At 44.9% G+C, this 16819-nt stretch overlaps 1 protein-coding gene across 1 annotated transcript in view; it reads left to right on the top strand.

Moving 5' to 3' along the window:
• Positions 1-1295: 1295 nt before the first annotated feature.
• The window catches only part of LOC142585366 (uncharacterized), a 29516-nt gene continuing 13992 nt past the window's right edge, over positions 1296-16819 (top strand). Inside the window, exons 1-10 of the mRNA XM_075696080.1 lie at positions 1296-1973; positions 2407-2515; positions 4204-4280; positions 4689-4823; positions 6503-6571; positions 8188-8393; positions 11021-11087; positions 12429-12506; positions 13086-13296; positions 13477-16341. Coding sequence (XP_075552195.1) covers positions 1848-1973; positions 2407-2515; positions 4204-4280; positions 4689-4823; positions 6503-6571; positions 8188-8393; positions 11021-11087; positions 12429-12506; positions 13086-13296; positions 13477-16341 — 3943 coding nt within the window. The 5' untranslated portion in view covers positions 1296-1847. The remainder of the gene's footprint in view (positions 1974-2406; positions 2516-4203; positions 4281-4688; positions 4824-6502; positions 6572-8187; positions 8394-11020; positions 11088-12428; positions 12507-13085; positions 13297-13476; positions 16342-16819) is intronic.

The raw sequence follows: 16819 nt of genomic DNA, 5'->3' as shown, positions 1-16819 counted from the left end.
TTATTGCAGTCACATGCTCTTTTTATATGACCACTGAAACCAAAGGCGTTAGGCTCAGAGCCGTGCCTCCTGCAAGGAAGCAGAAATTGCGCCTCCTTGCTCTGCGCAACCTGTTCCTTTCATGGCTCGCGGATTTCAATAATCTTTGATTTCAATGGTCACTGAATGCAAGCGTGTAACCGTAGTCACTCCCAATTCCGCAATCGTGTCCGTGGGGCCAGGTGCCCATCGCTCTTGTGTCGTTACTTCTTAAACTGGTAATAGTACTTCTAGAATACGATATGATTGCACAAACACGTTACCGCACCAGTACGGCTCTACACATTTACTTAACTCTAAGCAAAAACAAACAAATAAACAGTGAAAGAAAACGTCGTAAAAGGAACAATCAAATAAATCACAGCATCAAACTATGCGCAGTTAACCACAACAGTTGGGGACGGCTTTAAGGAGCTCGTCGTTGGAATGAGTGAGCTTCGTATGTCTGGGACGCTCAAACACAAATCTCACACGCGAAATAAATAATGCGAGAGCAACATAAGTATCTAGGAAGCACAAAAAGAAAGAAAGAGACTCGCGGGGGACACCATGATGAACTTTGGCGCGGAACGCGCCAGCTGGACGAGAAGTTGTGTGTGTGTGTGTGGCAGTCGCCTTGATTGTCGGTCGTGTGTGTGTTCACTGCAGCAGCTCTTCGTCGGTTTCGTTTTCGGCTAGCGCCGACCTCCTGTAGCCAGCCTGACCGTTCATCCGCACTACACCCGCCGTGCGCGACTCCACGTCGATGGTAGCGGGAGAGCTTTCGTTGTCGTCATCGTCCTCCTCTTCGTCGGTGGAGACGTCGACGAGGCACTGGCTCTCAGTCACACGTTCGCCGTTCTGGCTGAGCTTGACGTAGCGAAAGCTTTTGGCACCATCCGCGCTCATGGCTCGCGCTTTCCTCAGGAGGTAGATTGATATGAAGAGCACTCCCAACGCGCCCAGCACTGCTAGCACGACCAGTAGTGCATTTTTCATCGTCGCCCTTCAATAAACGCGCGCGGAAGCGGCGGCGGAGGCGGCTACAGCTCACATATTTTTTACGCCACGTCCGCTTGCCTGGACAGAGTGAGTCACAAGGACGAACACATGGTCACTCGAGAATGTTGCTGCTTCCTGAACGGGAACGATACGACAGTCTTCCAATGCAGCACTTGACAAATCGCGAACCGAACGTCTACAGTAAACAGCAGATATGCAAATAACAAAAAAACAAGAAAACGACCAAGGTTGGTCGACTATGTTCAGCTTATTGCGCGTAATTGCGTGCTGGCACAGTGCCGCATAGTGAAAAAGGCAGCACACTCGCTCACTATCTTATTAGCTTTCCTTCAGACCCTTTTCAAAATAGTTATAAAATGTTTGTAGCTTTGTAAAAAAGCAATAAATTTCAGCCAGACTAACCCTACGTCAGGGCGTCACGCTGTGCACGGAATGAAAGAACCGGATGTCGGACACGATTGAATGCAGCGGCATCGGCATTGTCAAGCGGCTTTCTGCTAAAAAAATGTAAAAAGTTTGCGTGCTTTCGCTAGTTGTTTTGCGGCCGAGAATATTTTCACTCCTACTGCTTCCTAATGCGTTGAAGGACGTTGTGTACTACGCTTGTTTAGAGTTCATCGAGACGTATGTAGAAGCCGCTGACCTATTTTTTGTCTCGTGTATGAGTGCGTTGTGCGTCAGTGATGCCGCTCTCAGCCTGCTGTGCTCGCATGGCTTTGTCCACGGGCGGCTGTATTTATTTGTAACATTTTGCTCATTCATCGGTGCTTTGTACGCGTAATTCGGCCCCACTCGAGCCCGCTCACATGTTTTCGTGTCAGCCAAACTGCGTCATGCCTCTTAAAGTCGTCCTAAAGAATTTCCTCAACCACTTTGAAACTTTGGAGGCGCGCAAGAAACTAGGGGACGACCTTTTCGAAGCCGAGTTTCAGGTACGTACGTGCGCTGTTTTCTTTCGCTTCCTGTGCTGTGTCAAGGCTTTCCGTGGAATAAGTTGCACGAATAATTTGTACGGATTATACTAGATTGAATTGTGGGCCCGGAAATAAGGTCGTTGACTGTTTGTTACTAAAATAGCGCCTTGCCCCAATTTTTTCTGTTTCATTCGGGATACGGCGCGACGCCGCCGTCTGGGTTGCAGTTTCTTCCTCCTTTTTGAATGCATGTAAAACGGAGTTTATGCTCGTAACTTTTGCCCTGTTTCGGGATGGAAGAAACACCGCTTTACGTGTGTCGATCGCTTTCAGTTTATAGCTGACGTGATGTTGTGTATCCTACGTCATAAAGTGAACCGCAGCTGCTATTGTGCACTGTTATAGAGAAGACAACGTCACAAACTCAAGCCTTTGTTTACTTACATTTCAGAGTTTGAAGGAACTTACAGAACGCCTCAAGCATGATCCTGAATATGCTTGCAACGAAGGGCAGAAGGAAGTCAACCGAAAGAAGAACAGATACAAAGATATTCTACCATGTAAGCATGTCGCTCTTCGCTTGAAATATATATATATATATATATTCTCTCTAGCATGTTTGACATCAAGCTCTACTTGAATAGTAGGCGGGAAACTCGACACCGCACTGCAAAGTTTTGCTTTTATGTCTCGGAGCTAGCAGACACAAAAATTCTACTTGAAGTTGATGCGTTGAGAGAGCTCAAATGACGGGATGGCAGAAAAAAAAAAAAAGGTTGGACAGCATAGCGTGCCAAATTGCCTTGCCTGCTTTGTCCTGCTTCTGCCATTCGTGCTGAAATTGAGCTATACCAATGTGACGCACTTCTGATTTGGTGTACAAGATTCTAGCACATGTGTAGATTCCAAAGTTTAATCGCGCTCTTTCTCACTTGAGCCAATCAGTAATTTGTCACTGCCCATTGTGAGTTGTAGTTGCAAAGTGCTTGTTTCTTTATTGCTTTTGTACAGTGGATGATTTTTCATTTATGATATGAAACTTGTGCATTTAACAGCAAATTCATTTGTTCAGTGGCAGCCCTTAAGACATTAAACTGGGCCGATGGTGTGCTTGTAGCCTATTGTAGCTAGAATTGAGAAATGGTTGCAATACTTGTGGGTGTTCATTTACATCACATTTTCCTGTTTGTCACCTTTAGAAATGTTATATCCTGTCGCATGGGAGTGACGACAAGCGTGCAGTGTGTGTCAATAAACTGTAAACAATTTGTCGCCTGAATTTGTACTCTCTAAAACTCAGTGGCGACTTCTTCTATATTTACAAAATGCATGGCAGAACCTAAACAGGACAGAAAAAGTGCAGTCAGCAAAAATCGAGGGATGGTCATTTGCTGCATGTGGCTGCTTTTATACATGTGTTATCAAATCTTCCACAATGCACTCGCAATCACCAGGTGAATTCCAGAAAATGCCACAAACGTACATGAGCATGCCTACAAACTACACCAGGCTTGTTTTTCTGGAAAGAATGATTGTGTTCAAGAACTAGATGGGCAATATATTGCATTTGCATGCGATAGCAGACGTGATAATAAGGCTGCACAGCAAGAGCAAATGATTGGGACTGCAAATGAAATTTTTTGTATTGGAATCAAGTGGATGTTTTTCAGCTACTGCTTCGTGTATTCTCAATGCACCAATACGTTGTCTACAGGGAAACATAGAAGGCACGGCTGCTGTTTAGATAAATGAAGTAATTTTTTTGTTTTCCTTAGTATTTAAAGCAACACGTTCATTTTAAAAATTGCTTGGACATTAATTTATAACTTTTCCCTCATCATTTTTCATTTCATGAAACTTGGGTAACGTTCGCCACATTTTAAAACAGGCAGTGCCAGAAAGTTGTACATCAATAAAACATGCTAATGATTGTGCTATCTTAAATATGTTCAATTCTTAGGTACAGTTACTTATGTAACATTTACCATAACACGCTGTTGGAAAATATGGGCTTGTTCGTTAATCGTATCAAAGGCTAGTTGTAGCGCAAAAACCATTTCCATTTCAATGACTATTGTCTATTGCCCTTTGCGCTGCATTTTTCTGTGGCAATGGACAAATGGGAATGGTGTGCTATATGTTTATGTTCTTTGTGTGCCTTGGTGGCTCCTTGCTATATAACATCGCTATCTGAAGCCACATTGGAGGTAATTTGCAGGTATTGGTGCTCATTATGCTTTTATTGCAGATGACCTGTCGAGGGTTATTTTATCCGAGTATCCTGGAGTGCCTGGTTCTGACTACATTAATGCCAACCTAATTAAGGTATGTGACTCGTTAAAAAAAAAAACGTGAAGTCTGATTAGGGGGAGCACCTTTGCTAAGTTGAACAATTGAAACAGCATAATGCAGGCCAGATAAGGAAAATTTAATAGGATATTTGTGAAGATGCTTACGGCAGCTTTTAGCCCAGGAGGATGTTTCTAGTGTATACTAGAAGAATAAATAAAGTTGAAGTAATCTTTTTCTTGTTTGGTTCCACATGACAATATTTGCCATTGCTTTAAGTAGACCACTTGGTTGTTTGTATGGGCCTGTGTGTCCCCGTAGTTTATTCTCTGGCCTGTGTTGTGTTGTTTGGTTCATTGTGCACAAAAGTTCAGAATTTATTTTTTTGTTTTTCCAACAAAGCAGCGTTGTCTGGGAGTTGAGTTCCTTTTACTATCAAAACAGGGTGCGAGCGGTTCCAGAGCCTACATAGCATCCCAAGGGCCACTGCCGACGACGGTCATGGACTTTTGGAGGATGATCTGGGAGTGTGAGGTGCAAGTCATCATCATGGCTTGTAATGAAAAGGAATCTGGAAAGGTATACGCACTGTTTTTCTTTCTTTGTTCTTCGTTTACAATAGGCATGGCGAAACCTAAACAAGACAGAATACGCACTAAGATGGAAACTTAAAGTGATCGCCAGAGGTTGAAGATATCTCTAGAGCCGCAGTTCCAAGAGACCCTGACAAAAAGAATTTGAAAAAGTTATGGGGTTTTACATGCCATAGCCATGATCTGATTATGAGGCATGTCGTAATGAAGGGCTCCAGATGAGTTATGACAAGCCGGGTATATTTAACATGCATCCAATGGATGGTACACAAGCATTTTTGCATTTTGCCCCCATTGAAATATGGGCCTTGTAGGCTGGATTTGATACCACGACCTCGTGATTAGTGCGCAATGCCATAGCTGCTAAGCTACCACGGCAGGTGACCCTGACAAAGACAGCCCCTTGTCTAAATGTTGGCTCCGTCAGACAAGCCATGTTCAACTACTGTCGATCATGGTAAAACTTATACGTACTCGCAATCCAGTACTGGGCTGCAATAATTGAACGATTATTACAATGGCATTCCTTCTTGCGCTTTGTCGGTAGTCCGAGCGACACTTCACCAACATTATCGGAGGGACTGGCCAGCCATGAACAATGGGTGATAAGCAAAGAATAGGGTCGAACAAAAGCAATCCTTACATTATACTGTCCCTACCTCGAGGGAGCAGTATGAGAAATGTTACAGGCAGCAAAGAAGCCATCCCAAGTTCGCATCAGTTTGGGCAATTGAAAGTGACACACTATGTGGCATGACATCTGTGCATTTTGAAATTGTTGACCTGTCAACGTAATATTGATCAACCACTCTCTTGTCTTATGATTTCATTTTCCTATTGGTGTTTTTTGGACGTTTCTTCACCTCAAGTGAACATTTAGACCAGGAAAGCTCTAGCGAGTCATATTGAGAGCGCCAACTTAATAATTATTGGCAGGAAGGTTTAGAGCCTCAAACGAGCTTTCCCACGTGGACATGGCCCTGCAAAAACCTTTTGCCACTGGGGCCTCTGGAATGTCATTTCCACGCTGCATAGGCAATAATGCGTCACATGAAGTATAATGAACCTGAAAAAAAAGGGGTACCAGCGAAACACAAAGGACGCGCACACAAGGAAGAGGTGTTAGACACGGACGGACGCTGGACTTTCAACTGTACTGTATTGAAATTTACATTGCCACACATAAACTAAGTATAATGTTCTGTTCCAAGAAATATAGCCCTTCATATAGAATTTCTGTGGCCTTACCTGGTCTGCAACCTAAGAACAGTAGAAAAAAAGATTTCACAGTAAAAGGCAATAAAAAATAATGAATGATATTGCACGGGTCAAAGCTGTTCCCAATGAATCAGTCATAAAAAAATTTTTGGAAATTTTTGTGGTTTTCTAAAAAAAGAAAAAAAAAGTTGGCACTGAAAGGTTCATCTGTGTGATATCATAATCAGCTCCAATTTACTGATTTCTTCTTGCTTCCCATGTTGCTTACTTCATTCTTGTAATTTCCCCTCTTTATGTAGCAATGCCCTTCCGAGGGCCTTTAAGGGTGTTGTGTAAAAATAATAATAATGATAAATAAAAACTTTGACCAACTGGAAAAAAAAAGACCTTTTTTCAGTCAGACTATAATGTCTGGCCAGCTTTTCACACTCCTCTTTTTTTTTTCAGTATAAATGTGAACGATACTGGCCCAACGAAGGGGAGAAGAAACAGTATGGCAATATCACAGTTGAATTGGTAAGTAATCAAATCAATGAAATCCTATTCTTGCACTGCAACTTACCGTATTTATTTGTGTAAGACCCGTGCTTATTCTTCTTAAATCTAGCCACGGTGCAGGCCTTAGATGAGTCAGGTTTACGTCCCTTTGTTAACATAGCATGCTGCGCCATGACTAATATGCAGAACATGCGAACATTAACGACCCACTGAGTTTTTTTCCATTTATCATTCTTTGTATCTCTTGCTTCATCTTTTGTGCTGCAATGTGTTGATGTGAAATTCTTTTGGTGAAACAGTTTTTTTTTTTTTTCTTTGCTAAGTTCTTCAGCTTGAAATTCAGAGATATGGGTCTTGCATTAGGATGGGCCTGGGCCTTGTACGAGTAAATATGGCATGCCCTCAGCAGTTTACATTAGTGGTGTCAAATAATCATGGTTGACTTCAATTGGAAAAGCTACGCTTGCACTGTGAACAGAAATAAAGCTATTGATTCATTTTATGCAGTGACGGTGATAGTTGTCAGTGCGGTGTGGCTTTCACAGGAGGAAACATTTTTAAAAACTTTGTTGCCTTATGCCCAGGGAGGCTCACATAATTAAGTTGCAGCAGAATTTTTTATGTGGTATTACCCTCTTACTTGTTGATCAACTATTAACTGCAGTTTGACTCTCTCTAGTGATTTCATTTTTTTATTCAAACGTGGCTCTGTTTCAATGAGGGAATTTATGCTGCAGCAGCTAAGCTTGACTTCATGTTTACAATGGCATTCTTTGAGTGCTCAACATGTGATTAAGAAGTGTCTTGCAAGTAGAAAAAGGCATCTGAATATATGCGCAAAGTCTACCAAGCCTATGTGTAGTGTAAAGTCTTTCAAACTTATTGGTCCTTGCTTATTTCCTGACAGTGGTGGATCACTGACAGTTGTTGTAACCTTTTCCAAAGGTTCAGCTTGAAACCAGAAACAACCACTGCTTCCCCCTCAGGCCAAATTTCACAGAGGCGTCACTACACAGCACGTTCAGTTTCCAACAGACAGTACACTCTCATTGATATATTCATAGAAAAAGAAAAGAAACAGAGAGAACACTCATTCTGGAAAATGCGTCTCTTGCTTGATTGCACTGTTGCTGCGCCAGAAGGATCCTTTTCATTCTTCACCAAAGTGCACCTTCCGCAGTGGCTCAGTAGGTAAGGCATTCTTCTGCCGAGTGCAAGGTCATGGGTTCGACTTCTGGCAGCCACGGTCAAACTCTGGTGGAAGTAGACTGCAACAGCATTTGTGCACCATGCTTTGGGTGCGTGTCAAAGAGCTCTGTATGGTCAAAATAAATCCAGATCCCCCCTCATAGTGCCATCTCTCACAGTCCGTCTGCTGTTCTCGGATTTTAAACTCAGTCAATCAGACAATCAATTGGTGAGCCTTGCAATCAGCCCTCAGTCAACCAACCTTATAATCACTCTCATTCATTCTGATATAGTCAAACAGCCTATCACTCACTCTCAATCAATCAATCAGTCGGTTTATCAATCAGCCAAGTACTCGCTCAGCCTTGATCAGCCAGTCTTTCAATCACCGACTCTCAGTGGATCAGCGCCCGAGTTCAGCATGCGCGCCCTTGCTCACGATGCAGGTTAAATGGAAACAGGTCTGCCCAGACTTCTTGCTCCGCACGCTGCGTGCTCGCTGTGGCACTGAAGAGCGCACCCTGTGCCAGTTCCATTACTGGTCGTGGCCTGACCATGGCGTTCCGACCTCTGTGGGCCCCATTGTGGACCTGGTTCGGCTGGTGCGAGACTGCCAGGCCTCGGAAGCCTTACCAGTGCTCGTTCATTGCAGGTGTGTGGATAAACTTGAGACAGTGGCTGCGTAGTGCAAACACATTTTTCACCATGCACACAATGCGTGTGTGTGTGTTTTTGTGGCGTATTATACTCATGCCAGTTGTCCTTGTCGTGTTATATTTTGCTGTGCACAGACTTGAGGTAGCTTTGAATCTGTTTTATTTTTCCCTGGGCAACTTTCTTTCCCCTGGGCAACTTTTTTTTCCCCTTGGCATGGATGTGTATTTAAATAAAAGCATCGAGGTCATCCTCAAGTACAAATAGCAGCAGTGTTACAGTGAATATATCATCCATGAGCCAATGTGTGTACAGTGAAACCTCGTTATAATGAAACAAGATATTTGAACCTTGATATAACAAACTTGACTATAACGAAGTATTTAACTTTTCGTGATCTCTTGTCCATAGAACACCCGGGGATCTAGAACACATAACGAAGTGCGTTTGTATGCGATTTCAATATAAAAAAATTTCACTGCCGCCACAAAGGAATGCCGAGGCAACAAATGGAAACTTCTGCGGACGCAGATGGTCAAATGATTGAATTACAAGCGGCTGCTTGCGAATGCACCTCTCAAATCTCGCGCCGCGCGACAGCTGCCACCACCGTAGTGGAGCCACATGTTCCGTATAAAATCCAAGTGCGATAAGATCCTATCGTGCCCCCCCGCACTGTGTTCTTTAGTGCGAGGGAAAATGGTGCGAGTGTAAGACACGAAAAATGGTGGCTTCACGAGTGCCACCTTTCCGCGCAAGCAAAGGGAAAGAGGGAGCTCGCGGTAATGTGATCCAGCGCGCGTTGGGGGCGTGGGGCGGAGAGGGGTAAGTTGGCGCATGTATCGGTTGTGGCTGTAAGTGCGGCTGATCGCATAAGCAGCCGCACATCCTGCTTTAGAGGTAATCTGGCGCATGTGAAAAGAGTGGGCGTGGGTTGCGTAATCTCGAGTTTCAGTGTCCCGTTGGAGTGAGAGGCAGACAGAGCATTTGCTTCTTGCTGCCAGCGCTTTTCATGATAGCGTCATCCAATGTGGGTGACGCTATCAGCCGCGGGGGAGGAGTGCATGCGAAAGCGTGGCTGGCTTCGCTTATTTCACACCGCCGATGTGAAGACATCGCCGACGTGGTGTGAAAGCATATGATTCGTCGCTGACTCCTGAATTCATCAAAATGAATTTTCTCATTCAAATTTGCTTTTTTCGATTGTCCAATAATTCGGATAATTCTGCAATCCCTTTTATGCAAGAAAACTCGATCGGTGACTGTACTTGTTGGCATGAAAAGTTATTTCAATACAACGAAATTTCGATATAACAAAGCAAGTTGCCGTATTTACCAACTTCGTTGTACCGAGGTTTAACTGTGTAACGAAATAATGGATATAACAAAGTAGGTGAAATTCCCCTTGAAACCCCCACAGAGATCCATAGTGCATTATGGGCAGTAATGAACGTAACGAAGTTATTATTGCTGCCCCTTCAACGTCATTATAACTGTTTTACTGTATAACTGTTCCATCCATTTGTGGCTTGGCATCTCCGAGAGTTCTCTCTAGAGTATCCCTAATTTTGGCCTGAGCAATAACTGGTGGTGAATTTCCACTGTAGACGCTGGAGCGGCAGACTTTAGATCGCTCAGGAGGTCTTCAAGTGTTGAACCTCAGGCCGAGGCGACAAAAAGTGCAAGGGCTGCCCCTCTGTGTGGTGCATAATCATTGCAATAACACTTCTAAGATGCAACACACAGGAACACTGACATGTAAACGTGAAAAGAAAACGGACCTTTCTGGTGCCCAGAAAAAGACTCCCTCCGCTTGAGAAAGACTAAGGGGAAGGTTTGAGTCAGATGCCAAGGCCAGGCACATCTTGTTGGTGGCCTTGGTATTTCACTGGTAGTTTCACATATTGTGCCTGGTCTTGGTATTTCACTGGTAGATTCACATTTTGTGCCTGGTCTTGGTATTGCACTGGTATTTATATCTTTTGGGGCACACGCTGTAGAAAGTTTCTGGCAGTTGATTTCAGTGTGAACAATATACTAAACAAATCTCCAGAAGAAAAAAAGATAGACCATTGAACCTATTGCTTGACACACTAAGCATTTACAACCGTAATTGCTGAGAACTATGGCTATTGATTGTCTTTGTCTTCGTGGCAGCACTGATTTGGCAAAATTCAGTGACATCGGCATATTGAGGGCATGGTATGAACTGCAAAGCGATCTCTATGTATAATAATCAGGACCTGTATTCTGGTTTCAGTCCCATTTTATTATCGTGATGGTTTGGTGCTGTGATGCAATGGGTAGTTACTAGCGACAAGCAGTCACTCATGGTACTGTAACCAGCAGGGCCTGTGCAAGAAATGGGTGATTTTCAGTAACCCCGGTACCAGAGGAAGTGGGCTTCAATAAATGTAGTATAATTCTAATGTCTGTGCGTGAAGTCAGCGTGCTTGTTTCAAACAAACACCAGGCCGAACAATAAACGATATGGGTACCATTGGTCTCGCCATAAAACTGTTCTGGACGCACTTTGATATGTGCTTGGCAGTTGGTAATGACCCGCCGAAGTGGCTAATGCATTTTAATGTATTGCTAATCCTTTCCTTGACGTCTTCTTTCCAGTGCTGGATGCGGAAGGACAGGAACTATTTGTGCCATTGACTACGTCTGGGGTCTAATGAGAGTTGGGGTGAGTGCTTGTCAAAAATTATTTTTCTGGCATCTGCCAACGCCTTGCCCGGTGTTTTTAGCACCGCAGAACCAATTACTCTTTTGTTCCATATTGTGGTGCTAAGTTGTATATTGAAGAACGCCTTGGCACCATTCTGTTTACAACATCCCCTTGGAGCACTGTGTGTCCGCATTGGGATACGACAAGGTAGCAGCTCAGAACAGCAAACGCTGGCGAAATTAAGGCTTCAGAATGTGCGCTGTGTGCGTCTCATAACACTACTGTTAGATGTGTGCTGAAAAATCGTCTAATATGCACACAGTGTGTGACTGCCGGTGGAGTCTGTGTGCAATTTTATGGAGAGTTTTATATCGATTCGGAGCATAGCTCGTGACGTTGCGATTCATTTCTGTATGTCGTCTTATCTGTTGTCAACGTTGGCTGAGACACACCACTACAGCTGTAGAGTTGCTGGGCCATGTCATCCTGCTGCTAATCACAAGGCCACATGATCGATTCCCGATAGCGCAGCTGCATTCTGGTGTCGGCAGGATGCAAAAATGCGCATTAAAGGGGCACCAAAGAGAAACACTAATTCAGTTTAGATTGATAAAGTAGTCTTTCAAAACTATTTTTGTTCATTTCGCTGTAGAATATTTATTAGTGGATAAGAAAGATTAAGCTTCCATTTTCTGAATTTCATGCCAAAACCCCTAGTGCCGGTATGTCAGTGTGATGTCATGTACTTCAACATATTATTTCGTAATAGGGCCATTGCGTCCCAGTAAAAGTTCTTAAAACTTCCTAAATTGAGTCTTTGGCTTCCTTAAGAATGCACTGTAGTCCACCTTTACTGATAAAGCATTTACTAGGCCCGAGCAGATGGCTGTCAATATGAATCACGGCGAGTTGATGCGGGTACTTCAAAATGGTGTCGCCACCTGCCTCTCGTTCTTGCGTCTTTTATAGCTTACAAAGCCTCCTCATTATGGCCAGAATGGCTTTTTTTTTCTTTTTTCGTATTGTAGAAAGGTACTAATACAGCTCCAATTATTTTTCTCTTTATTGTAAACCACAGGCTGCCACAATTAATCCATAGCCCTCCTCTACAATGCTTCTTATATCCTGTTGTTGCAGTTTGGCATGTCAAATTAGATTAATCAAAGCCAGCTTAACTATTTCATCTGAGTCCTGTGCACAGCAAGCATGCATGCATGGCTGCCACATATCTCATTAACGCATGTAATTTTATGCTGAATTATTAAAGTGAAAGAGCACTTTTTTTTAACGTGTTGGTAGCGTTGAATGAGTTTGTGTTTGAAGCTTGTTGACCAATATTATGACCCCTTAATTTTTCAGAAATTGACCGATTCCTTCAGCTTGTACCAGATAATCCGAGAGATGCGAATGCAGAGGATTGCCATGGTACAGACCAAGGTGTGTGGAAGCTACACCTTATTTTTTTGTTTTCAGTTTTTTTATGCCCATGACTATTGTGTGAAATGTACAGACAAAATGTTTTGTCAAGTTTATTTTGATTGCTGCTCGTGTACTTAACGTGTAGCAGCCGCTTCTGACCAGACCAAGTGAATGATATTGTCTCACCTATGTGAGTATGTAATGTCTCGTACTAATATTTCCATAATAAGCCACGCAAGAGCAAAATTTAAGGCATAGCTCTGATCCTAGGTGTATAACCAAATGCAGTTTTTTTTTTTTTTTGTGCTAGTCGCTATGGAGCATTAGAAATATTGTCGTACATGGCAATGGCTATATGATGAGTACCATAAAACTTGTGAACAGCGCTCTGTGTTCTTTAGTGTAAACTATTTGTTCAAGTATATGTGGCACGAAAGTACGAACGAACAACTAATGACTTAAACCTGGTGTTTTAATTTTAGTTGAGTTCTCTTAAGTAAAATGCACCTTGCAGTTCAGGCTAGATGCCTCGTGCACACTGATGCTACAGGCGCAAGCAAGAGCTTACAGTCCATCACTCCCTTCTTTGTGTTCTAGGAGCAGTATGTGCTGGTTCATCGTGTAGTGGCCGCCCTCTTCGAGCAGCAGCTCAGGATAATAGATAGCCACACTTATGAAAACCTTGACGAGGACGGCGAACCACTTCTGGGGTCTGGCGAAAACATTCAAAGCAATGACAAAATCTATGAAAACCTCGATGACCTTGGTCTGGAAAACAGGAGCGAAGAAAAGCAAAACGCCGAAAATGGCAAGTTCTTTCACCTCTTAGGTAGGACGGCTGCAATGAAATGATGTGGCTTGGCTTGACAGTGAATTTACAAATCCATATCAACATTAGCACAAATTCTTCCTGTGTACCCTTGACTGCTGAGTGCAATTTGATTAGTCATGCCAGCTTCTCTGATTGCATTGTTTGTTGCCTTTACAGATGAGAAGTGTGATAAAGAAAAAGAAGTGACTGCTGGCGGTGAAGAGTCAAAAGCTGCACCATCTCAAGAACCCGTGCCCGTGTTGGCTGGCACCGAGGATGCTTCCCAGAGGCAGGCTCGAGCCAACCGTTCCATGTCGTGGAGTCCCGAGCCCAACTCCGTGGCGACGTCATCTTCCGCTCTGTCATCCTCTGACGCAAGGGGAGGTTCTCGTAGTTCAGTTATTACAGACGACGAAGATAGCCAGTCCTGCAAGGACGACCCCATGCAAACGAAAAAGAGCCTCAGCAAGAAAAAAACGGCTGATGAGCAAGGAAAGGCCTCAACTCTTAGCCGTGTTCGAAGCCTCTCCGCAACTAACATATGCCTGGAGGGATCGCCTGGCAAGGCAGAAGCAGCAGACAGCTCGGGAAAGATTGTTGGAAAGGCAACCGTCATCCGCCGTCCCAGCATAGCAAGGCTTAAAGCTCTCTTTGAGAAGTCTGACTCTGACGACATCAGCGGAGGAGAGACAAGCAGAAGGAGGCCTGTGTTTAGGAGCTACAGCCAGAGAGTCGCACCACGACGGCCGTCAGTAGCACAAGTACCAGACGGCGTAGAAACGCCATCTGCATCAAAGTTCAAGCCGCTGCTGTCGAAGCGTAAAAGCCTCGGTCCTTCAGCTCGAAAGGCAAAGGAGTTTCGAGACCAAGAGAAAAGCCAGAAACAACTGGGAGCAAGTTTAGGCACAGCTTCAAAGAAAGAGAACCAGACCAGCAAAGCTGAGCAGTCTGTGCCTGCGACCGTGACGACAACAAAGGTCTTGACTACACCCATGCAGATGGTGAGCTCCTCGAGCGAAGCAGCCGCAATGCCGCAGAACCTTGCAACAAGCTGGTATGGGGACAGCAGTGAAGTGTGGGAGAAGAACGTTCTGTACAAGTCCTTCAGCAGCTCCAACCTCGCCAGTCTCAACTCGCACAATAACAACAACACACCAGGCTCGAAACCACTCTCAGAAACCTCAAGGAACTCATTCTCCAGCAGCATTTCATCCAAACTGGGTCAGAAATGTGATTTGCCGCCGCAGCTACCGACAAAGAAGCGAACAGTGCAGACCCTGTATGCGCCTATTCCGTTTTACGCTGTCAACACAGCGAGGAAGTCTCAGACGCTCCCTGCCTTGGCAAGCGGCGCTGATGGCGTGCAGCCCCAAAAGGTCGAATCTCGAGGAAGCAGCATTTACGATTTCCTCCCACGGAAGGATGACAATGCACCTCCCAGGCTTCCACCAAAGACAAAACTGGCAAAGCCACAACTGCGTGTTGTCCCAATATCGGCTCTGAACAACACTTACGTAAATGTTTCAGACATGGTTTTGGCAAGAAATGAACTTATGTCTCGCTTGTCTGACGGCCGTTACATGAACGTAAGCCTCGAAGCAAAGGAGAACATGAATCGGATTGAAAACGTGATAAGGCAGCATCCTCGAGGAGCCATTATTGATCTCACGTCGCGGAAGTCGTTCAACGATCGCATTGCTTCCGGCTCCATTTCTAAGTATGAGCAGGTATGGGATGGAAAGACGTTTGTGAAGAGAGACCTGAACAGCAACGAAGTGGAGGCAGGAAAGGGCACGGTCGCTGGCCGCCCTGTCAAGATTGAAGAGGACTCCCGTCTCGTTGCACGAAGAGATGGTTGTGAAAGCGGCGCAGCTATGGACGACTCTGTCTCTGCCAACAAGGAGAAGTCGGCTACTCTTCCGTCCGCTTTCCGAACGCATGCCAACCAGAAAGAGTTGCCACGGCAGAATGCGAGGCAAGACCCGTTAGTTGCGTCTTCATCAGACATGGACACTTCAGACATCTACACAACGCATGACGAGCGATCAGGCACGGAGTATGACACCCTCTTCGCAGAATCTAGCGATGCTACAGAGACTGATGCACCGTGTGAGAAAGATGCAAGGTGGAAAGGCTTTTTGGCTCTCCAGCCTGGACGTGCACAGTCAGCGCCTTTGCACATGGCAAAGAACATGTCAGGTTCACATGGCGATCAGCAACACGTAATTAGGATACCAGATACGGAAGTAAAGCGCCCGCTGCCACCCTACGAGACCATCTACCCGGTGCAACCTGGCTTTATTGGCAGTGGCGGCAGAGCCCACTACTTCACCAGCAACCCGCCTCCAAAGCCACCACGCACTTACGGCTACTGGGGCACCAAGTACGAAACCGGGCGTGCTGGCAATGCAACCATCGGTTCCCCGAAAAAAACATCTGAAAGCATTTACCAAGTACCACCTCAACCCAGAACAACGCCGCACATGATATCTAGGCCGCTACATCGGCTGCCACCTTCCTGTGACCCGATGGCCCACTCGACGTCATCAGTGCCAAATTTTGGTTCGGTTCCCTTTGCTCCCGTGTACCATCCACGCCAAGGCGTGTCTGCCATTAGAAGCCCAGATTACGAAAATGTGTATGCCTGTCGCTCTGCCTTGGCAGATGCACAAGCTGCAACGAGGCAGCAAGGGACACGTATTGTAAAGCACCACTCCGAGTACCGTCCCCAGATCAGGGTTCCTCAGCAGGAGTCCACCGAAGTTTCGAAAACGGGCAATTCCATGCCTGCTGCCAAGCTTCCCCTACAGCACTCATTCTCAGATGCCAGCATCTACGAAGCGGTTCGAGGTTCGCTGTCCCATCAGCAGCAGGAGCAGCAGAGACTGGCTGAAATTCAAGCACAGTACGCAGTTGTAGTTAAACCGAAAAAATCGGGACTGCAAAAGAGCAAAACTGTGGTCTCAGAAAGTGCACTCCTTGGACCGTCGGGACCGTCCGCACCCCCGCGATGCCGGCGTCAGCCACAGCCAGATTCTACTGGTGAGTTCAGGTGCCCAGCAATTTGAAACGGGGAAAATCTTGAAATTGTCAGAGAAATTTTAATCACCTGGAGAAAGTGCGGGGTTATTGGGGAAGCTATAAAGAAAAACGAGAGAGAGAGAGAGAGACTAGGAAAAACTGCATTGATTAATCAAAGGAAGGGAAGAGGGGAATAAGGAAAAGGGTAGGGTGGGAAGGAAGTGGCTGGGTGGGTCTCCACTTAGGAAAAGAGAAACACCGCATTGGGAAAAACAGTTGAAAAAGCACACGTAATGGTGTATGTCAGGTTCCCCTCAGAGTGCCATTTAAGTCTAAGACATCTGTTGTCTAACATATTACACTACTGTTACAAATATGGAGTGCTGAGTAGGAAGATGCTCAATGCGTAGCCTTCTCCTCGCTCCCGTTATTATAATCCATAAATGTGGTGATTTTGCACCTAGATAAAGAGCACCTCTTTGTGTTTGCCGCAATTTCA

This window comes from Dermacentor variabilis, chromosome 6 (assembly GCF_050947875.1).
Source record: "Dermacentor variabilis isolate Ectoservices chromosome 6, ASM5094787v1, whole genome shotgun sequence".
NCBI lineage: Eukaryota > Metazoa > Arthropoda > Arachnida > Ixodida > Ixodidae > Dermacentor > Dermacentor variabilis.
The sequence above is the reverse complement of the archived record's forward strand: the minus strand, read 5'-3'. Positions and strand labels throughout refer to the sequence as shown.